Genomic DNA, 24,773 nt, shown 5'->3' with positions numbered 1-24,773 from the left:
CTCTTTCGTCATAGCTCAACACATTTAATAGAGCGCATCTCCACTATCCGTATTCCATTTTCCCCCATATTTTGATATTGGGATAGGTCAATCATTTGTCTTTCGCATGATTTACCATTTTAAATTTTTTATGCCGTCATCATGCGCAATAAATTTCAATTTATTATAGGACCTCAGAATGAAATGTGATACTCATGATTAAAACATTTTCTGGAAGGTGTTGAATTGTAGATACGAATTCATGTACAAATTATGCACGTCATCATATGGCCAGTTCAATTATAAAAGTCGTAATTTCATATTTTTCGTCATAGTTCATGACATTTAAAAGAGCGTACCTAAGATTTGTCTATTAGTTTATTTTGTAATAACTGTAGCGATATTTATTTCTTCTCGGACAAACAATGCAAATGCGTTCCTAAATTGGCTTTCCTAAAAGTATATTTCTTATGGCCAGGAATCGATGTGGTTGCACGGTGTGCAATTAAAATTTACCCAATTTAAAGAAATCACGTTTGTAATCATATCTTCATAAGCATGTATCATTAATAAAAAAATAAAAAACATTTTTTATTTTGATTTAATTTAGAATTGCTAAAAAAGTTTACTTTCCAGGGTCCACATAGTAAAGTAATATTGTTTTACCTGAATGTTTCTAATGCCCTAGCCTCTGAGTTGTGATGTTGCAATATATTATTGCATTTGCGTGGTGGACTGTTGTTGTTATTGTTGTTGCTCCCTTCATGTTTTAATGATGGTAACTAGAAAATAAAAACAAAATAATCATTAATGGCAAAAACTAGGTGTAATGGTTACATGTACAAATATCAACAAGTGACAAGTAGTGATAAAATACATTTAAAATGCTTGATTGTAAATGCAAGTCAATTAAACTCTACTAAAAGAAATGTGTTATAATACAATATGTATATTTATTTAAAACTAATATTTTATTTGGGGGAGAGATGGATATTCGAAGGCTATACAGGCTAGGCAATCTATCTAAAACTAGAAAGCCACTCCGAGAGTGCATACCTCCTCAGATTTAGTCACCGGAAAGTGTGTGTCTTAATGATGTGTGTGTGATTTAGGCTAACTTCACTACAAGCATGTGTATGCGAGTTTGGTGTAAAGGTTATGTAACCCGCCTTTCAACTAACAATAGCTTCAGCCGACAAACAATAGAACAGAAACACGAAAAGCAAATGAGTGAATTTGATAGAAATAGGGTTTTTAAACTACTAGCATAAAAAAACTTGTACATTAAATCTAATTATGTTTTAAAATTACAAATCACAAAATATAATTGACATTATAATGCTACTAAAATGTATGTACAGACCTTGTTTTGGCCTCAAATGACTTGGATACAGTTTTTATATAATATAATTTCACCCTAATTTGCATATTTAAGCTAATTTGCATATCATCGGGATGAGTGACAGGTGTGATGCTCAAATTTTGATCTCCTCATCATATGTGACCGTTTAAAAAAGAAAAATCTCTGTTTGCAATTCGTTTCACTCAAAATGATAGATTGCTTAGCCTAACAACATTTATGTGAGAGTTTATGTTCAAAATATTAATGGCATTGAAATGTTTACACATTTACTTTAATAAAATACACAAACAAGAATAGTAAAACATCAAAAAACAAACTTACTTGTTGTTTACTTGGATGTGTAATTAGAAGCTTTAGAAGTCGACTCAAATCCTCTCTAAAATAGAAAATTATTAAGACGTATACGAAATATATACGTACATAAAAAATAAAATATGTTACACAAAACCCCTTGTTATTGTCAGGTTCTTTTTTTTCCCCCTATCTTATTCTTCTTTTTTTCCATAAATTTTGTTTGCATAAGATTGTATAGCAGATGTGCAAGAAACTTTGTTATATGACTTTAAGAGTCGCGCATCGTAGGTAACGTGCGATTTAATGAAATGTTATGGTTCATCATAAAAAAAAAATTTCATTTTTCAATGAAACTTAACAAAAGTATATTTCATAATATAGGGCAAATTTTGACATGATAAAATAGCATGCTACGCAAATTTCAAAATGCGCAAAATTAATTTCTAAACAATTCCGCGAATATTTCAAGTCATTTTGAGCGTTTTAAAATTTTCAAAAATGTTTTCGTTTTGGCGCACACTTGTTTGCACAGCTCGTAAAAAGAGTAGAGAAATGTTTTTTTGCAATTATTTTTTGTTTTTCATACCTTCTGTAGTAAATTTCATTCATTTTGATGAACTTTTAATTGCAAAATAACGACCATATGGCCACTCGAATAAAAAAAAAAATGTATTTTTCCTTTTTTGTACTAGTTAATCCCATTTAATAATATAGTGCATCGCGCTAATGCGGTTCCCATTTTCTCCTATATTTTAATATGTTCTTGATAAATCAATATTCTTTCACATAAGCTAAACAAATATTTATTATGCAATAGATTTTATTCATTTTTATAAACTTTTGACTATATATTTACGTTACACAAAATGTTTACTACTGATTGTTAAACAAAATAATTGATAATAAATCATTATTTTTGAAAAAAGAACAATTATTTAAGATGTATTGTCCCCCAAAAACATGAAAAATTATAAAATCAGACTTTAATAATGTAATTCACTTCTGTTAAAATGGACCTGAAATGGAATTTCGATTTTCAAGAAATTCACACATGTTATTTAAATGTATCAAATTAACACAAACCCATACAAATAAAAACAAAATGTATAGTATTTTGAGTAAAAACGAAATTTTAAGATACCATGGTAAATTAGCGAAAATTACTCACGCCATTGCAATATTCTATTTCAACGGCCGTCGGAAGCCTCTATATTCACGACGTCACATATACACATGATGATATCGAGAGCGTGTATGCCGCCCGATAGTCAGTGAATGATCGACGGCCTGGAAAGATACGCGAAGCGTTGACACTAATACTAATTTATTCAATATCTAATGTTGTTGAAATATAGGTCCCTAAAATGTACTTCGTTTGTTCTAAAACCCGAATTTAGAAGGCCTACCTCCCAAACCTTTACTAGGCCTAGGCCCCCAATCCAGTGCGCGGAGTCGATCCACCACCCACATCATGCGGCGAGGCTCCGTTTCATGTGCATCCAAGGACCAAAGCGATATCAACAACTTGCTGCGCTCATTGTCAAGCCAAAGTAAAATATGAATAAAATTCGTTTTCGAACTGCCTGATTCGTGACAAATAAATTATCATCTCATATTACTAATTTAATTCTGCTAAACTAAAAACTAAAGAAACTAACACATTTTAGCAGTATAAATTACGAACGATACAAAATACACGAACGGAAAATATGGATACGCATCATTGCGCACGGAGCTGTATCCCGGACAACGTTGCCAGGCCAACTTCGGTATTGCCAGAAAAAACCCGTTGATTTTAAGATTTTAAATCGCCATTTACTCGATGAATAACCGTTTATACGGTAATAATTTTATCTAAAAAAATTCTAAATACGTTTCTGCAAATGCACAAGCATTTTTTAGAAAATACTCCATAGATTTCAAGAGTTATAGCCAAAAAACTGCAAATTGTCCATTGGAGGGATAGAAATATATTCGCAAAGTGACGTCACCCGCGAATTTTTTTGATTTTCAAATGGGGCTTTCCCCAAATGGGCCAATTTATATTTTGTAACAATATACATTCTAGCAACACCTAATAGCCCCCAAAACATCATTCTAAAATGAAAAAAATCGAAAATCCATTTCAGGTCCATTTTAAAAAAAAACAATTAAGAAGAGAAAAGAAAAATTTAATTTTAACCAAAAACCATTGTCTTGCAGACAATTTAAATATTTTTCGCTTTAAATTATATTTTTTCAGGAAAATAATTTTTTTTTACTATAACTATCATGTGATATTAAAATGACAAATTCAAAACCAAATTTTAAAAAAATATATTTTTTAGGGAGAAAATATATCTTTAAAACTGTTACATCAAAAAGCAAGCTGCATTTTTTTGGTAAGAATATTTATTGTTATTTTTTTTCCATTCATTCATATGAAAACTTATTAACTTCCACAGTAACATGATTAGGTACATCTATATAGTATTATTTGATTATCAGAACAATTTTAAAAGCTTTTATCATATGAATATGGTCGATCAAAATCTAAGTATCAAAATTGTATTTTTGTTTTCAAAAGTCAACTTGCTTACATCATTTACAACAGGAAATGTTATGCCTTTGTTACACAATCAATTAAAACTTACTTGGGATTTTTATTGAACTTCTTGTTCTCTCCAGTTGGCATTTTAACTGGTTTTTTTGACAGGATTCAAACTTTAATTGTCATGTAAAACATCAATTTAACACCCTTTAAAAAAAACAAAGAAATAAAGATTGCTCAGATAAAATTATAAAACAAGTTAAAGACAGTCTTTAAAAAATATCATTAAAAATAAATGACTTGGAAGAAAAAGAAACCACTGTATACTTTCATCCGTTAACTTATTCTAAAAGAAAGAATACATTTCCTGATGACTGAAAGAAATTATTAAATAAAAATGTAAAACAGAATTTTCATTGCCTACTACATTGCCGCCACTTTCCTATAAAATTAAATTTCCTATTTTATAAATCAAATAGTTTTCTCTATCTTACTCGGTGTTTACTCCATAGGCGCGATTATAAAAACTTGAAACAATAATGAATATTTTTATAACTTCAAGCATATTTTTTCGGAGAACCTCAATCATATTAGCATTTGAAGAAAATCAGTATTACTATTAATCACATTTAATTTGTTTAATTTATAAGCTACACAAGTATACAGTTAAATATTTAGAATATATTTTGTACAAAAATGGTGTTTTTTTTTATAAAAAAAAACTCCCAATAAAATAAAACTGAAACACTTTCCAAAGGTCAGGTAAAGATGACTAGGGATAAATAAGAGAATTTATGTTAATAGGTTGAGATGATTTCTCAGACAAACAGTATTGTAGATTAACTTGGATTAGATAAGAAGGCACAGAACTATAAAACCACAATTGAAATGCAAATCATTATCACTTCTATCCACGCGAACATGCATCAATGATCATTACGGTTCAGTGAGTCGGAAATGGGTTTGGCACCAGGAACTAAACTCAAGATTTTGTATGGTGATAAATAAACGCATAAGACAGTAACATATTCTACAGTATTTAATATTTAAACATATAAAAAAATACTTATCTCTACTTTTTACATACATTTGTGTACATAACAAGGTGCTTCACTTAACGCTAGTCAAAAAGTATTTTGAAAACTTTGTAAGCTTTTATTAAGTGAAAGATTGGAGTTAATATTGTAAGCTTTCCTGGTTCCATGTACATAACATCTCTGTTGTCTTACAATTAAAGCAACTGTTGTAATATAACTGTTTTTGTAATGTATCATTGCTAGATAATAACCAGACATAGCTTACGATTACAATAATTTGTACTACAGGTACTGTAATTAAAAAATGCAAATAATAGTTGAAATTAATATATAAATATATTATCAGTAATTAACATCAAACATTCCATTACACAAAACAAATTGATGAATAAGGTGCACATAAGTAGTGAAAGGATGCCAGTTATGTACATGCTATGCTTTTACCATAAATATCAATTCAATTAGCTAATGCGATAAATATTTCAAAAATATTTTATATTCTTAGTATCCTTACATATACATTACAAAGATTAAGATAATTAAATATATATTTTTATAAAATGAAATTAGGATTACAGTACCTTTTAAAGCTGGAGTCATACCGTTGTACCTGTCCAAGCACCAGTCAAAGAATGACTTGAAATGTTTACCATCAGACAATAAGTGTAATACACTTTCATGGTGATAATACTTTTTAACCAAGTGTGAATTATCACAATTTTACTCTGTCAAGTTTCACCCAATCACAGTCTTACAAAGAATTGTTAGCTTTACTTTGTAAAGAACCACAATTCAAATTATAATAAAGATAGTCCCATTTGCACCATAGAATTTAGATTATATTTTAGTTCTGCTTGGGATATTGTCATGCTTCATTTGTAACGGATTCACAAATTTCAAGTCAATAAATAATATATTTTATTTGTTTTTAGAGAATTTTCCCAGGTTAGGGTTATGGAATTACAAAAGGATGTGACGCTGAAAGCAAACAATACAACCAAAATGACAAAGTAAAACTAATCATGATACAAATATAAGTCTGTAGTATTTACTTATTCTATTCTTAGAGAAGAGTACAGTAGGTATAAAAATAAACTGATATTAAAAGGGGTAAAAACAAGTTACAGGTGAACTAACCATTGTGGAACATTTGATGCTACTAAGTTAAAATAATTATTTTTAGACCACCGTAATAAGTGAATATTTAATTGTTTGTTTTTTAACTATGAACAGTACTTTGAATGATTTTTGTCCATTAGCCTCCATTAACACGATATCATACTATCCAGGTATAATACTAATAATTATAAGCAAAAGTAAAGGTAAGTCCAGTATTCATTTTTAAACGTACAGGGTAATGAGCTGTCGGCATTGTTTGGTAGGGTGGCCAGTTCATTTCCAAGGTAGCACCTAGTTCTTAAATAATAACTTCACAGTAGTGTATAATATTTTTTAAATAATCACATACAGTACATACACACGGATAGACCGTGGAAAGATAAAACACAGGCCTACATTTCAATCATAACCCTTTGTCTTCCATTCTTACGTATTCAAAACTTTCTTATGTGCTTGTAAATGATCTAAATTGCCAACAAAAGGCCTAGGGCTGGCACTTTGCTTGCAAAGTTTGGTACACATATTTTAAAGTAACTCCACAGGAAGTCTCTCTCTTCAAAATACATCTGCGATTGTTTTGCAATTTTATTATCTGTAACAATAAATAACTAGACATGAAACTCGTCACTTTGACGAGTTAGTTATCCGCTCGACAAACGCCACGTGGACGTCATACGTTAGAATATTGCACACAGAAAAATATTAAGGCATTATGACCTGAACTGAAGAATATGATATGTTGTTATTTCTGAATTCTGTTATTTTTTGTCATATAGTATACACAGTACAATCTGTATACATATCACAAACAGTGTAAAATAGGTGAAATTACGGGACCCGTATTTTATTGTAATTTTTAACATCTTGACGGTTTCAAAATGAAATGCAAAAGTAGAAATTTCTGAATGAAATTATCTCAGCAACAACATATTAACGTGTAGAAGAAATTTGAATATGTGAAATATTGATGCGCGCTCTTTTAAATGTAATGAAATATAATGCAAAAGATGAAAATACGACTTTTTTTTATTTAACTGGCCATATGATGACGTCACAACATTCGATTGGCACAATTTACACATGATTTTGTATCTACAATACAATAGCTTCCTGAAAACGTTTTAATCGTGATTATCACATTTTATTCTTACGAGGTATAACAGATTAAAATTTACTGTAAAGATGAAATTAATGACCAACGTAATTTAAATTTTTAGGCATGATGACGTTAAAAAAATTAAAAAAATTTTTATTCATGCAAAAGATAGTTGATTGACCTAGAATATACAGTATTAAAATCGGGGTGAAAATGGACAACGAATAAGTGGAGATGCGCTCTATTAAATGTGATGAGCTATGACGAAAGAGACAAAAATCCTATATTTTATATTCGCGTGGCCATACGATGACGTCACAATGTCCGGTTAGCCATATTAATACATGATCCAATATCTACAACTCATCTCAACTTCCAGAATATGTAATTAAAAAAAAGTTCTCCACGTAGTTTAGAATCTATGACTGTTTAAAAATAGGCATAATTTTGACAAATTTTTGAACTTTTTCACCAAAAACGCGCGCAAATTATCTAATTCGACGTGCTCGTATGACGTAATTTTAAGTCGACATTGTTTAAAAGTTGGTAACATTACTAGAAAAGGCTGAAAAAACATAAATCACGCAAAAAAAATATGTCTTTAACGCTACGTGTGCACCGCATGCGTAAAAATTTTCCCGCGCGTGGGAATTTTTGACATGCTCAAAATGACATGAAACGCATAGAAAGTTGATTAGAAGTTGATTTTTCGCACGTTAAAATTTTAAACGCGCGTGCGCGCGTAACTTTTTGTGAAACATGCTATTTTTAATCCACAGAAAGTTTGCGCTTGATATGACTTAAATTTTCACAAAGTTTGAAAACAAAATTATGTTTGGTTTTTAGTCTATGATCAATCATTGAAATTCATAAAATCGCACGTAAGTCACGTTGCGCAACTCTGACGTCATTCAAAAATAGGAGGTGCACAAGTTCACGTAAATGTCGATATGTTGACAAAGTTACGATATGTTCTGTTTACACGTTTTAGAAAAACGCGACGCACAAAAATGACAGAAAGAAAGAAGTATAATACAGAAAAAAAATTTGATGAAACAGGACGATTACAAGGAGTTATCCGCTACTAAGCGGATAACTAATTAGGCTTTCATTGAATGGAAATATTCTTCCCAACCAACTACTTTAATATGCATTAATTATTTGTGAAATTATAAAACACTTACTGTTCTAAAGAAAACTTTGATAAAATGAATCAGCTCCTTTTATCTTAAATTGAATGGCTGGGCTTTTTAAAATGTTCATGTTTTGGCCTCTAAAGCGTGGTTCCCACTAGCGACGCATCACAAGGACGTAACGCAACGCAAGTGAATTGACCAATCACAAGCGATGGCTTATTCGCTTGTGATTGCTAACTGTCTATAACTTCACTTGTCATTGGTTAAAACGCTTGCGTTGCGTTTACGTCCTTGCGTTACGTTCTATCTAGTGGGAACCAAGCTTAAAGCAGGGCAGGTATAAGTAGATGGCGCACAAAGTTATTTTGTTTACAAAAGAGATATGAGCATGCAATATAACATTTAATCATTAAAATGGAAGAAAATAATATACAACACTAATTGATAGAAAATAAACCAATTGGACATACTTAGCAAGTTTTGAAAGCTCTTATTTGACTATTTCTGGTTGAGTGCAACAAGTAATGAGCCATGACCTTCCTTTATTCATAGGTATCCAGCAATTTAACCACATAATTAGGGGATTTATACTAGGTATCCCAATAAACGCGCATTGTGTTGTGACAGTTTTAAAAAATTGATACACTAATTTTGATTGTATTTAAAAAAAAAATGTTTTTTATTGGTTATTCATAATATAGAGCAAATTTTGACATGATAAAAATAGCATGCTAAGCAAAAAATTACCTGAAATTAATTTTTTTTTTTTCAATTATTGTCAATTTCAGGTTATTTTGAGCACTTGAAAATTTTATAATTTGTTTGCATTTTGTGCACACCTTGTATAAAGTGTATAAAAATGTTTTTTGCAATTGAATTTTGTTTTTCATACCTTCTGCAGTAGATTTTATTCATTTTGATGAACTTTAATAGTAAAATAACGACGCATGTGCACGTTATAACTTTAATAATCGTGTGCTAAAGAAGAGGTAATTTAATTTAATTTATCAGTTATTTAATAGCTCTTCAGGATGGCTGGTTACCCCGATTTTTTTTTAATGTATTATGGAAGCTAATGAGTTGTAAATATTAATTCATGTACAATTTGTCCTACAGGATGTTCTGACGTCATCATATGGCCACTCGAATTTAAAAAATAGATTTTTTTACTTTTTTGTACTAGTTAATACCATTTAATATAGTGTTGCGCTAATGCATTCCCCATTTTCTCCTAGATTTCAATATGTTCTTTCTCAATCAATTTTCTTTCACATGAGTTACAACAAAATAATTTTTATTACGTCGTCATATAAAAATATTTAAAAAACGTGCCTTACTTATTATTTCATCTATACAGTATATTTTAATCTGTTATAGCTCATCGGAATGAACAGTGATCTACCTGATTAAAACAATTATTATGGAAGTTGTTGAATTGTAGATATGAAATCATATACAAACTTTGTCTATCTGATTTCATGACATCAGCATATCGCCAGTTGAATTCAAAAAGTCTGATTTTCATCTATTTCAAATAAATTCACCGCGTTTAAAATAGCTCACAACTGACTTTTTCATGCCAAAAGTTTTTCAAATATTCATTAATGTAATTATTTAGGTAATTGCCTTCTAAAGTTCTTCTTATATTAAAAGTGTGTGTGGTGTGTTCCAATATATATATCATTAATTCAGTCTTATTAACATTTATTACTAATTAGCCATTTTCTTATATTTTTCAAGTCTGTGTTAAGTTTTTGTGTAACATTTATTTTATCAGAGGCATAGTACAGAGCAGTATCGTCTGCATACATACTAACTGTTACATGTTCTACAGCTTCATGAAAGTTATTAACATATAAAAAAAAACAACAGTGGGCCCAAAATGGAACCTTGTGGTATGCCACACTTTATTTGGCATTGTTTAGTGGAAGCACCATTAAAATTTTTTTTTTGATTACGATAAGATAGGTAGCTTAGATAGGTAAGAACTAGTGCGGAGGGGGAAAAATACTTTTAATAAGGATATCGTGATCGACTGTGTCAAATGCCTTCTTTAAGTCTAACATAATAAGGCCAACATACTGTTACAGTATTTCCCCTTTTCTATTGCTTCAATCCAATCTTTTTTGTTACATTAATAAGGGAGGATAGAATAGAGAAGTTTGGTTGAAATCCAGATTGATTTTCGGTTGATCAGCTCGAGTACAGCACCATAATGTTGAAGGCCGATTTTCTTTAAAAAATACTATTTTGATAGATTTAATATACTTTTATACAAATGTATTGATTTGCAATCAATGGAACAATCCAGATTATTTGGTTTAACCATGGAGGTATACCTTCATGGTTTAACCATGGAGGGAAACCAATCATGAAGGTATCCCTCCATGGTTTAACACAAGTAAGTACATTTATGGGCCCTTAGAGAATAAACTTAAAACCTTAAGATATACAGGTAGTATTAAATAAAATTAAACATGCTAACATTATATTATTGAGGTAATTACTTTGCTAAATTAAAAATTAGTCAGTTTTTTCTTGATTTCATTAGGCTTTAGACTAATAACTTAACATGTAGGCGCAGCCAAGAATACGCCCAGCCCGGCACTCAAAATTGAATCGCACACATAATGGCGGTTTGAAAATCAATTAAATATTTAAATACCAGAATTATAAAAAACATATACTTACAGAAAATAACATTTAATGAAAAGAAACAATACCAACACTGTTTTTTAACACAATATATATTTTTTTTTACATTTAAAAATTTTTTAACAATATTTTATGTTATGTTATCTTCTAAAATAGTTATCTTTATATGTAAATTTGATGACGTCATCAAGTTAATAATTGGATTTAATAGATGGGTCTTGTAATTTCATCTATGCTACACCGTATATAACATACAGTGTATTCTGTAAATACTGCAATATGCTGTATGACGAGTACAATTCAGCACTGTAAACATATTTAATTCATGTCATAGGATGGCATAATAATAGTCGGCGTTCATATAGTTTAATGTATGCATGCATTTTGTGTCAAAGTGACAAGTTCAAATCTAGTTTTTGCATATTTCTAAATGTTAAATGCGCGTGTCTGACGTCATAACATCCGAGAGGTAAAAATTCTGCATGAATTCATATCTACAACTTATCTTCTTATATAAGTTAAACAAATGGGGGTCACCTTTGATCCTGAAGAGCTATAATAGATTCAAAATAGACATTATTTTGACAATATTTTGTAACTTTTTCAACTAAAACGTGCGCAAATGGTCTAAATCAACATGTTCGTATAACGTCATTTTAATTTGAAATGATGTCAATCTTTTTTAAAATGACAAGAAAAGGCTGGAAAATTATAATTCAAGAGTAAAACACATGATTTTCATGCTCCGTTCGTACCCTACGCAGCGTAATCCATAGCCATTACATCGGCAAGGGTTCGAGGATTACTCGCTCCATGGTTCTGGTGGTAGAACAAGTCTTCTCGAATAAGTACTATAAACCGTTATGTCCAGTGTAATATGGCTCATGTGCACTTTAAAGAACCTAGTACATCTTTCGAGACGAGTAGGAGGTTACCCCGGTGTACTAGTTCATACACACACACTGTCTTGGACAGACGTAATGGCGCCGTAAATGCCAATGACACGATGGGACCCTTATAGGGAAGAAGAATGTTGTTGAAACGGTGTAACATCTAAGTCCACAGCACCTTTGATCACTTGTTGCTAGAAAGAATTGGCGCTTTACAAATTAATATATATTATTATATTATTATTACTATTAAAGATCCCTTCCCTACGTTTTTTAGATCTAATTTAAGATCACAAACCATATTTAATGTAAAAATAATAATATATGGTCCTATTGCGATAACTTTTTTCGTCTTTAAACGGTTAAAAATGTGAAAAATAAGTCGATTCTAATAATTATAGCGGAAATTCCAAAATGCATTGCGCGCGGATTGATATTTTTGTTTTTCTTCTGTAATTCACCCACTTTTCGATCGATCGTGAGACCAAAACAAATGGAAGACTCCTAACTTTTCAGCAAAAATACCGGGTTTTCTCCAATTTGTATCAACGGAGTCTGGCAAAAACAGAAAGACAATTATTGCAGCAACTTTACAACGTCAGGTTAGGTATAGCTAGCGTACGATGTTTGTACGTTACTGATGTTTACCAGCTAGGCCTACAAAACTAAGCCTAGCTAGGCTAGGCCTAAAGGCCGTCCACGAGAGGTCATTCGTCGCGAGCTAATTAGGTAGTGCGTTGTTTCTCACTTTTTATCATAATTTACCATAAAACGTATATTTAAGACAAGGAATGACCTGGTTTATTGTTTTTAAAATAATATGTATTATTTTTACAAAACGTCACAAATTGTAGGAAAGGTGTCTTTATTATAAAGTTGTTTTATACAACGATGATTCAAAGTGTATTGTCTTATACTGTCATCCCCTAAATGATCAATTTATTCAATCCCGAAGTGGTAGGTTCTGTGTCCCTAAGACAAGAACGAACCGATCCTGTTACGCCATTATAGCCAACATCATACTTTTGATAAATTCACGGCAAAAAAGATATGAAATTGTAGAGTTAATGTATCAAAACAAGGTAACACATTTACTAGGTTGCTTGTTACTTGTTTGGATATTGATTTATTTTATGATACAGTAGCTTAAATGTATTTAAGGGTAAAATTGTTAAATCTCTATAATGTCTCGATCTTTGTTCATGTTATTGTTGCATAGTTGAATGTATTATTATAGTTTATTGTGTTTAGATTCAACCTGTTGTTCGTGGCGGTTTTTTGTATTGCAAATAGTTTAATAATTTTATGATAATTAAAAGCTTTTAATCTGTGTACATAAGACTTAGCTTTTAAAGTATTTTTGTGTAATCTTCTGAATTTGTATAGTACAGTATCTATTTTTTATATTTCATGCCAGTTTCAAATGTATTTCCATTTTCAGTTTGTTGAAGCTTGGCTTTTGACAAACATTTTGATACCAAACGTGTTTCATAAGTTTCCGGCATATTTTTGTCTTAAAATTTCCTAAGTTCAGATCTGAGATGGCGGACCAAGCTCAAAATAAATGCCCTGTGGCTACGACGCTCCCGAAGCGGCTCCCGATAGGCCTACAGTAGGCCATATATGGTCATCGTCAGATGAGTCCGTTTATTCATAATTTCAAAAAGGTCATTTATAAGGTCAAATTTTATTTTGAAGAGTAGAAATAGGTTCTGGTGAAGAGTTATAGTTTTTTTCATGAAATAATTAGCAATTTTATGCATTTGGTAGTCAAAGATAAATTAAAAATTGTGAATAATTTTCCTAAAATTTGCATAATCCATACTCCGGCAAAATAAAGACAAATTTGATAACATTGAAACGAAAATGTCCTTGGCATTATTCTAATATTTTGAGTTTCTGTCTCTAGAAAAAAATGTATGGTTAATTATGTGACATATGCTTTTTAGTAGAGATAACAATGCAAAATTAAAAGTTGTTATTTTTCAACCAAATTAAACATTATCTGTTACGTTAGTATTTTGTATCAATATTCCAATAAAAAAGAACTACGAAAATATGACTTTTTTATGAGTTTTCGAAATATAGAGGGTCTAAAACATCGTCGAAAATTATCGTTTTTAGCCACAAATGATGTAAACAAATTGCAGTCGAAAATCGTTTTTTGCTAAAATAAGTACATATAATTTACATTTTATAGTATTTTATTTTATAGCTATCACCATTGGAAATATCAATAAAATATGTTATTAAATATTTATACTATATAAAGTTGCTTACCCGTATATTTCGGTGTATAAGTCGCACCTGTGTATAAGACGCACCCCCTAACTGAGAGTAAAATATCGGTATTTTTTATATCGTAGATGTATAAGACGCACCTTATATTTCATCAAAACAACTTTTTTTAAATTGTAAGTAATCAATATTATTGTAATAATATATTTTGTTATATCTACAACGGCGTCCTTTATTTAGGTTTTTTCTTACCTAGGCTCGGCCGCGCCCAGCCTCAACAAGTTCTTTCTAACTTGTTATTCATGAGTTTCGCCGCAACATCGAGTGCATGACCATGTGTGTAACACGATGTACGTGTGTGGGCTAGCCTCGCTCGATCATTTCGAGAGGGCACACGTTTTAACGGACAATCGTATTCGATTAGTATCTATATATCCGAGAAGTGTGTACGCTAGGTCCATGCTATAATCACCTGGAGAATATACTAGTCGAATACCGTACACCGTGTGGCCACCAAAAGAAGGGCTTGCGCTGGGGGTACGGCGATCGTGCGTATAACTACTGTATAAATAAATACTATTCCAATCGTACGTGTATAAACGTTTACAAATGAAATTTTATCGGAGCGCCATAATGAACAAATCTTTTCATCATATTTAGTATAACATCATGCTAAAATGACTTGAAAACTAGGCAGAATATTTGCCGTTATGTTAGTTAGTTACTGTAGCTAGGCCTAGCCTACTCAGGCCTAGCAAACGAGGTGACAATAGCCTAGGCCTAGGCCTATGTACAATCTGTGTGGTGAGGCATTTATGTTCGGTGTATAAGACGCACCCTTAATTTAGAGGTCAAAAGTGCGACTTATACACCGAAATATCGTTTATCCAGGTAAGCGGCACTCATAGACTACCAACACCACTGTTGGTTTGTGTAGTCTATTTCGTGCCTAGCTTACCTGGATAAACCAACATTAGCCAGTGTAGCACCGGACTAGATACTAGTCTGCGGTGGGAGACAAGTTTAAAATAGCTTTGTGTATCCATTACTTTCAGCTCTGCTGTGGCTGTCTGGTGCAAGGTTTGTGGAGATATTCGATAGGTAGGAGATGTGAATACTGACTGTGTACGCCACCTTGCTGGTACCACCAGTATACAACACCTACGCAATCACACAAAACTGATGCATGTGAACCGGTGGTGGAGTGTCTGATAAAGCACATTTTTCATTTCAGTTGTTGACTTTGCACCTGACTGGTGTGGGGCACCAAGGCAGTGATATTGAGACACTCCTTCTAGCAGTGTAGTGGATTGTAACTTAACTTCCCTCACTGGAGACAAGTATATATGTATATATCACCCAAAATTAAGGGAATGACAAACACAGTCAGCAATCTGCGAGCCGTCAAGCATCAATACTAGCCACACTCAAACCTAACCCGATCTGAGGAAGGAGTGTGAATAAGAATAAGAGGTCAGAATTGTAATGGGCCTTGTCGAAAGGCATCTGACTAATGTATCAGAACGGCTAGTATGATACTGACGTCCCAACAGGAACTAGGGTCTTAACCTGAGGCCGTTCTCTAAACATCTTGTAAAGCAAACCTGACATTGCAGGAGATGTAGGTATGCTAGAGGCATCTTTAAAGGTTGGAATTACAGCACCCAAGGCAGACTGATAGCCAGACACGGTGCGGACCTGCCGGTCTGACTCAACACTACTTCGGACGCATCCGTTTCAAAACGTTTTTTTGGCACTTATAATCAATATTTCTCAGAGAAAAAAGCACATTGCATGTAGAACTATATTATCTTGACGTAGGAAGACAAACAGAGTAAACAATCTAGCGCGCATGGTCGTACATGCTAGATGATACGCAATTTTAACTACATTTTTTACATGTTTGGTTAGAATAGATGTAATGGAAATAAAAAATAGCTGATCTGATTGAATGACTTCTGTTGACTAACAACAGAACAGCAACGCCAAAAAAAAATGGGTGAATTTAAAAAGAAATGTTTTTAAAATTAAAAATCACAAATTATAACTCTTGCCTCTTGTACAAAAATTTTAGTTTACTTGTTACTTTATTTAAGACTCTTCGCCGGCTTTTGAAAAATTCTGTCCTATCTTTTAACATATAACATATATCCTTGGCGGGGGTAAATAAACAAACGAATCAAAAAGAATTATGTTTACAGTTCAATTATTTTCAGAATAATAATACATCAAAATGTGTTTAAGCCTGTTTTCCCGAGTTTAAAATCGTTAAAGTTGAAAATAAAATAGCGATGACAATGATCGAGTCGGACCGCTAATATTTACACATTTTCACGCGATCGTTCATAGTTTCTTGGTTCTCTCGAGCGTTGCTGCGATACGCGGACGTAAAGTGTTACAAAACTAAGGCCGGCCACGCACAGCCGGGTCTGCATGAAAATTGAAAAAGTTACAGGTGTTGATGCTTCAACCCAGCTTAGGACATGCTTTCGTTGATATATCCTAATCTAGGCTTACACTAAAGAAAAAGATTAAATTTAATTGGTTTAATATTATAATTTAATTTGACTTACACTTGTTTTTTCTAAATATCAGACCTTAAAAGTGTACAAAAAAGGCGAAAAACATTGTCGCGTTGTAAAAATTCAAGAATTGTCAGCGCGTACCTATTTTTTCACAAACTGCAATGACGTAATTTGTGAACCATTTGATTGGTCAGTTTTAATGATCTGAACCGAGTTCAACTTTAATGATTGAAGATTTTAACAATTTTAAACATAAATTTTTACCCCCTTTTCCTGTCAAATCGTTGAATCTGTCAACTTATCGCAACATAACGATCGACAGGAAAACAGGCTTTACCGACAAATAATTACGTCAATGACATAGCGTGCATGGTAACGTACGCAGAGTTTAATCATGGCAATAACAATGCAGTCAACTCTCGGTAACCCTATTTTTAGGTACCACGCCGGGGAAGCAAAATAAACTTAGTTAGGGGTCAATAAACAAGTCAATGGGTTTTTAGTAATTGTCGGCGCAACGGTAAAACAAAACAACTACTAAATGTATACAGTAAACTATGCAATTTATTCCAAGTGAATCAAGTGAGGATTCTCAATAAATAGATAAAATATACAATATACAATATTTGATAAGACAATGCAGTAAACGGTGTAGCTAAGATGCTGGTTGAGAAAAGAGTGTGTTAATAATGTGGTCAGTGCATGGTAATATTGGGCTTGGCCCATCTCATCTGACCAATAAGGATTAAGAGAATTAATGTGGTTTTCTGTTAGAGTCATTAACATTCTTAAAATCCATTAGCTAGAAAAGTGAAGGTAACAGGAAGGTAACCTGTCAATGTGAGGTTAAATAAAGAGATATATAGAGGATGTATAAATAATCAAATTAAAAGTAAATGTTGAATTGTTTAAAAGCTATGTGGTAGGTCTGCTACAGGAGCCCCCTTCCAGTGAAAGAATTAATGATAGAACGAGACAAAACGTTGAGGGAAATGAACGAGTAGTACGGGGAGGGGTTGCCAAAATGGGTGACGGGTTGGTTGGTTTGACTAGGGGTGATGCTTGTAGCTTGGGAGTGAGGGTTTGCTCTTGGTTTTTAAATATATCAGTATCCAAATGAGCTACCTTTAAACGATCAATACTGACTGTGTCCTGTCGACCATTTAGATCGAGAACAAAGTGTTTGTCTGTTCGACTTAATACCTTAAATGGACCATCATATGGACGTTGTAAGGGTTTTCGAACAGAGTCCCTTCGCACAAAAACATGGGTACAATTAAATATTTCTTGATTGATATAGGATTTACGGTTAGAGTTGGTGCGGGTAGGTGTGGGACGTAGTTTACTCATATTATCACGCAATCTATCAATATAATTAGAATAATCACAATGTTCAGAGTTTGAATTAAAGAATTGTCCAGGTAATCTTAAAGTAGTGCCATAAACAAGTTCAGCTGCACTATGACCTAGATCAGCCTTAAGGGCTGTACGAATGCCTAAAAGTACTATAGGTAAATGTTCTGTCCATTTAGTGTGATCATTATGTGCTTTGAGAGAACCCTTCAAATGTCGATGAAAACGTTCTACAAGTCCGTTCGCAATAGGATGGTAGGCAGTTGTATGAATGTGCTTAGTTCCTAGTAAGTTGGCGAGTGAATGAAATAATGCAGATTCAAATTGTCTTCCTCGATCTGTTGTAATGGTTGAAGGTATTCCGAATGAAGCGATCCATCGATTGACAAATGCGTGTGCGACAGTATCGGCTGTGATATCCGGAATAGGTACGGCTTCGGGCCATCGAGTAAAACGATCGATAAAAGTGAGTAAATAAGAAAAACCATTTGACGGAGGGAGAGGTCCAACAATATCTATATGTACATGGTCAAAACGGGCGTCAGGTGTAGAAAAAGTAGAGAGTGGCGAAACGGTGTGCCGGTGTACTTTGGAACGTTGACATTGAATGCATGTTTGAGACCATCGTCGTACATCACGATTGATTGCTGGCCATACGAAACGGTCAGTAATTAAACGTTATGTTGCTCGTATACCAGGATGTGATAGCGAATGTAGAGTGTCAAATATTATGCGTCTGAATTCTTGTGGAATATATGGACGTGGATTGCCTTTGGAAATATCACAAAGAATTGTAGAGTCAGAAGTTGGAATTGGAAAGTTTTGAAATTGTAGTGAAAACGGTGATTCAAGTAGCTTGTGCAATTCATCGTCATTCTTTTGTGCAGCAGCAATAAGACTAAAATCAACAATGTTAGTTGTGTTGTGACTGAAAGTATTAAGTTCGATACGCGACAATGCATCAGCTGCTGCATTAGCTTTTCCACTCACATGGCGTATGTCCGTTTTGAATTGAGATATGAAATCGAGATGACGGATTTCGCGTGGCGAGTGACGATTTGGTTTGGCGAGTAAAGCATACACAAGTGGCTTATGGTCAGTAAAAATATGAAATGAGCGTCCTTCAAGTGAATGACGAAAATGTTTAACTGAAAGGTATGTCGCCAAAAGTTCACGACCAAATGTGCTGTATCGCGTCTGCGCTGGTTTCAACTTCTGTGAGAAAAATGAAATAGGTTGCCAATTGTTGTCAATGCATTGTTGTAGTATACCCCCTATGGCCACATCCGAAGCGTCAACCATGATACTTAAAGGTGCATCTGGCTGCGGATGGGTGAGAAGTGTAGCACTTGCGAGGGCGACTTTAATATTATTAAATCCCAATAAAGCTGCGTCGGTCCATACCAGATCCTGTTTCTTACCTGCCCCAACAAGTAGAGCTGTGACAGGTTGTAAAATCTGGGCACACTGCGGTATAAATCGCCTATAAAAGTTAATAAGTCCAAGGAATTCACGTAGTTTGCGTAAAGAAGTTGGTTGTGGAAAGTTTTGTATCGCTTCGACCTTTACTTGAAGTGGTCGGACACCTTGCGAATCAACATGATGTCCAAGAAACTCGAGTGACGAAACTCCAAATTGGCATTTCGCTGGGTTGAGAACAACGCCATACTCATTAAGACGTGTGAATAGTTGATGAAGATGAGTTTCGTGTTCCTCGGCGTTGGAACTTGCAACAAGCAGGTCGTCGATATAAGCGTAGCAAAAATCCAATCCACGCGTTACCTGATCAATAAAACGTTGAAAAGTTTGAGCGGCATTGCGGAGGCCAAATGGCATTCTAACAAATTCAAAAAGTCCAAATGGTGTAGTAATTGCTGTTTTATGAACATCAGCAGGTTCAACTGGTATCTGATGGTAAGCTCGGACGAGATCAATCTTAGAAAATATAGTGGATCCGTGCAGAGATGCTGTAAAATCGTGCATGTACGGGATAGGATACCGATCTGCAACAGTAGCATTGTTCAATGCTCGATAATCCCCACAGGGACGCCAATCCCCAGGAGTTTTCTTAGGCACCATATGTAAAGGTGATGCCCAGTTACTTTTAGAGGGGCGTATAATTCCAAGCTGCATCATGTGTTCAAATTCATGTCTGGCTGTTTTGCAGCGGTCATGTGCGAGCCGTCGAGGATGTGACGAAATTGGTGGACCATGGGTCTGAATATGATGTGTCACATCGTGTTTTAGCGACGCTTCCTGATAACAAGGGCGTGTAATGTTTGGGAATTTTGTAAGAATGTAGTCCCAATTGGACTTAGCCTCAAGGGTGGTAAATATAAGACCGAGAGGCGAAGTTTTGGAGGCGACACCTTGAATACTCAGGTTGGTGGTAGTGTCAATGAGTCGTCGATTATTCATATCGACTAACAGTCCAAAATGTCTTAAAAAATCAGCCCCTATGATGGGGTGTGTGACGTCTGCGACAACAAATAACCATTGAGATGTTCGTCTCAAACCTAAGTCTAAGGTTACAGAGCGATGTCCATAAGTGTTGATAGATGTATTATTTGCGGCAGTCAAAGTAGACTCTTGTCGCCTATGTAGACGCTCATGGCGAGTAGGTGGAACAACGCTAACTTCTGCCCCAGTGTCTATGAGGAAACGTTGTTTGGATAATTGATTAACAATAAAGAAAAGGCGACTTACGATTTGACGGCCAGCAACATTCGTCGCATTTAGTTGTCGGCGTTGGAGTTTTCCGAACACGGCGGATTGCATTTTCGAGCATTTACTCCAAATTTTTCATGGTACCAACAGAGTTGAGGAGTGTTGTTTGAATGTTGAGCTGAGCGATTGGTACTGTTAGGTTGAGCAGGAGATGAATGCCTACCACTCGATCGATTTCGATGTCGACTTGTGCTGCGACTTTGATATCTGTTGTGCCGTCGGTCAGATTGCAAGGAATTAACTTGCGTTGACAGTTGTTGAATCTGTTTTTGCAGGTTTTCAAGGGTCGCAGACAAGGAGGGTGTATTGTCCGTGTGTACTGCCGATACACTTGTTGGCGCAGTTGCAGTTACAGATACTTCAATAATTTTGTCAGCCAATGATGTCAAGCTTCCCAGGTCCAACTCATCCTTGGTTGAAGCTAGGATAAGCTGTACATTAGTTGGGAGGCGACTTAAGAATAGTTGTTTCATAATTGAAGATTCAAGTGGCCTGTCGCCTAAGAGTTGTAACATCCGTCGGTATAATTGCGACGGTTTCCTATCCCCCAACTCCTCGGCCGTCAGGAGTTGGCGGAGGCGCTGTTGGTCGGAGTCAGTTGTCCGACGTATTAAGGTATCTTTCAAGTTCACATACCTGTTATCAGTAGGCGGGTTGAGAAGTAGATCCCGAACTTCCTGCGCAATTTCAGGTTGCAATGATCCGACTAAGTAAGCGTATTTTGTAGCATCTACTGTAATCCCACGCGTTGTGAACTGTGCTTCCACTTGGGTGAACCACAATATCGGATCATTGGACCAGTATGGAGGCAGTTTCAACGCTACCGAAGAAATTGGCCTGTTGACGGTTGCTGCGTCAGGAGCGGGCACCACAGGTTGTTCCTGGTGCTGGGGTTGTGCTGGAGGTTGCGGTAGCTGTCGTTGTTGCTGTTGTCCTTCCATTTTAAGTTAAATTCGGTATAAGAAAGTCGAGGGTCACCACTTTAGTAATTGTCGGCGCAACGGTAAAACAAAACAACTACTAAATGTATACAGTAAACTATGCAATTTATTCCAAGTGAATCAAGTGAGGATTCTCAATAAATAGATAAAATATACAATATACAATATTTGATAAGACAATGTGGTCAGTGTATGGTAATACTGGGCTTGGCCCATCTCATCTGACCAATAAGGATTAAGAGAATTGATGTGGTTTTCTGTTAGAGTCATTAACATTCTTAAAATCCATTAGCTAGAAAAGTGAAGGTAACAGGAAGGTAACCTGTCAATGTGAGGTTAAATAAAGAGATATATAGAGGATGTATAAATAATCAAATTAAAAGTAAATGTTGAATTGTTTAAAAGCTATGTGGTAGGTCTGCTACAGGTTAACCATTTTAGGCCTAGCCTATCTATGGCCTAAAAAGGGGCGACTTTGCGATAGGGCGACTTTGTAAGGGGAGACTTGACTGGATCCCCTACTACTAGCCTAGGCCTAGAAGGCTGTAATTATAAAAGACAGCAAAACTCGTTTAGTTGGCAAAACAATTGTGCTGCTTATTCAAGCAATGAAAACACAATGGCTACACTGAGACTAGTTTTGGCGTAACCATACTCACGGTAAACATTGTTAATAAAAGCTCTTCCCTCTCTGCCTGCTGATGATACTTTCAAATATTCGGCTGTAAAGAAACCACTTTTAAATGTAACTATCTTATGGCTAAGAAAAGTATTCTCAAAATAATATGCTTTTTTCAACATTAATTGATTCAACAAGCACATAATATTAAACTGGGCCTGCCGCCTTAATCCATTTTTACAGGTTTTAAACTGTTCTATTGCCTGCTGCACTGTTCTCTTTTTATTCCCTGATCGATTATTATGTAGAAGAAGAAGAGCGCCATCAATTTCAATACGTTTGGCCAAAGAATATATATCACAAGAATGAGTATTCCGCGATTTTTGCATGAGAAATTTGTAACAGAGAGCTCCAGTGAATGATGCCCGCCCTCATAAGGGCGGATGTATACATACTAAATAAGACTTGATTTAATAGATATTATACATGTCACATTAAATAGAATTATGATAATAGTTTTTGCAATTGTAAACTATTTTATAATACATATTTATTAACAAACTAGTGTACATTGACTTTTACAGACAATTATTTACTAACATGCTAAGTTAGTTCACAAAAAAGGCCTAACACAGCAACACCAAAAATCAACGAATCGTTACTCAGCACGGCCTATTCTTTACCATTGCCGTGTACTACTCTACGCCCGGTAAATTAAGTATTGTTTTTATGATATAAATTAGTATAAAATACATGTTATTAATAGGACAAAATGTTAAATGTCATTAACATTTATTTGTTTTACCAGAAACAAGTTAAATATAGGAATATTATTAAACTATCCTTAGTGAAAACGCGTAAACACCAACACGCCCGGTCACGCTATCGTATGTAGCGCCCGGTTGATAAAGCAAACTGTTTATACGGCAGTTTTTACTAAATAAATTGCATAAAACGAACAATTAAATATCTAAATAGCATTTAACATGATGTTGGCATGTAGTTGATAACATTTTCTATCATGAAAATACTACCGGTGGTCCAGCCTTTGATTAGTGAAACCGTCACAAACAGTTGTATAGGCCTACATCCCAGATACATCCTCACTTATGGGCGCCCTACCACATGGACAATATTACTGTTACAGGGAAAATCGCGGATTACTCATTCTTGTTATATATATTCTTTGGTTTGGCCAAAGATCTTATATACTAAAGATAGGACACTCTCGGAATTTTACGTGCAATTTATGTAACACACATGGAGCTCATTTTATAGGGCGTTCTCTCGCTCAAACAAATAGATTTATGGATCAGATATGTCTACTGTATTGTAACTGAATACTCAATTTTTTTCATCACAATAATTGCGGTAATGTGCGATTAAATTATAATAAATTATTTCCTGTACTTTGTATATCTCTATTTGTTTTAATTACTGAATAATGTTGTTATTATTGAATGTTTATCATCATCCTCAAAATCATCATCTAGGAGTAATCATCACTCACATCACTACTACTTATTTATGCGAGTCGGTCCCTCTGGTATTTAACAACACTAAGCGCATCGTATTCCGTTTTTGTTCTTGATATGTTCTTCCTTTTCATCCAGCAGCAAAACAGTACAGATTAGGAAAATATAGTAGTCAAATAGTGTGTTATAAACAATTAAAAAAGAACAAGAAGTCACTTTTTGAAAATCACTACTTCGACTATTTTATTGCAGTAATTTTTAGGAATATATTTATAAACAATCATAGGCATGACATGAAACAGATTATGATAGTCAATTCTGAGACAATTCATACTAGGACTACTGCATTATGTACCCATCATTCGCCATGACATTCATTTGTTATTATAATTTATTTAAAACCTGAGATAGCAATTAGTTAGCCTATGTTATAGTAGTCTCAGTTTAAAATTTACTCAATAACTATTGCAAAATGATGCACGGGCCACCCAGAGGAAATATAAAAAATGTAGAAACATTGAAATAAAATCATCATATTTACAATTATTCAATCATCATACCAGACCGTCGTAATGATCATCATTTCTAGCCGATAATGCACAGACCGAGGCGCGTACAGACCTCCTACAACTTTATGGCATACCTCATAAATGTGATACTTTAATTAATTTTTCACTCTTCTTCTTATCACTGATTATGTCTCCGTTGAAGAATTTAACAGCATAGAATATGCGTAGGTTTACGTACGTTTCAATTAGCAATGTTTCAATTGCTGGTGAACAAACATTCAACTTCA

General features: G+C 34.0%; 2 protein-coding genes across 5 annotated transcripts in view; both read right to left on the bottom strand.

Moving 5' to 3' along the window:
• Positions 1-22,747, bottom strand: part of LOC140063602 (serine/threonine-protein kinase Nek10-like) — a 98,840-nt gene extending 76,093 nt beyond the window's left edge. For all 4 annotated transcript variants that reach the window (XM_072110013.1, XM_072110016.1, XM_072110015.1 and 1 more), the window contains exons 1-4: positions 22,543-22,747; positions 4,270-4,373; positions 1,664-1,718; positions 646-761 (exon numbers count right to left, since the gene is read on the bottom strand). In XM_072110013.1, coding sequence (XP_071966114.1) covers positions 646-761; positions 1,664-1,718; positions 4,270-4,310 — 212 coding nt within the window. In that variant the 5' untranslated portion in view covers positions 4,311-4,373; positions 22,543-22,747. The remainder of the gene's footprint in view (positions 1-645; positions 762-1,663; positions 1,719-4,269; positions 4,374-22,542) is intronic.
• On the bottom strand, positions 17,778-21,883 carry LOC140043531 (uncharacterized). The gene is made up of 3 exons (XM_072088058.1): positions 21,031-21,883; positions 18,911-20,866; positions 17,778-18,499 (listed from the first exon to the last, which is right to left on the bottom strand). Exons 1-3 carry the CDS (start codon positions 21,881-21,883, stop codon positions 17,778-17,780), a joined length of 3,531 nt encoding a protein of 1,176 aa, XP_071944159.1.
• Positions 22,748-24,773: the final 2,026 nt, after the last annotated feature.

This window comes from Antedon mediterranea, chromosome 1, assembly GCF_964355755.1.
Source record: "Antedon mediterranea chromosome 1, ecAntMedi1.1, whole genome shotgun sequence".
In the NCBI taxonomy this organism is placed as follows: Eukaryota; Metazoa; Echinodermata; class Crinoidea; order Comatulida; family Antedonidae; genus Antedon; species Antedon mediterranea.
The sequence above is the reverse complement of the archived record's forward strand: the minus strand, read 5'-3'. Positions and strand labels throughout refer to the sequence as shown.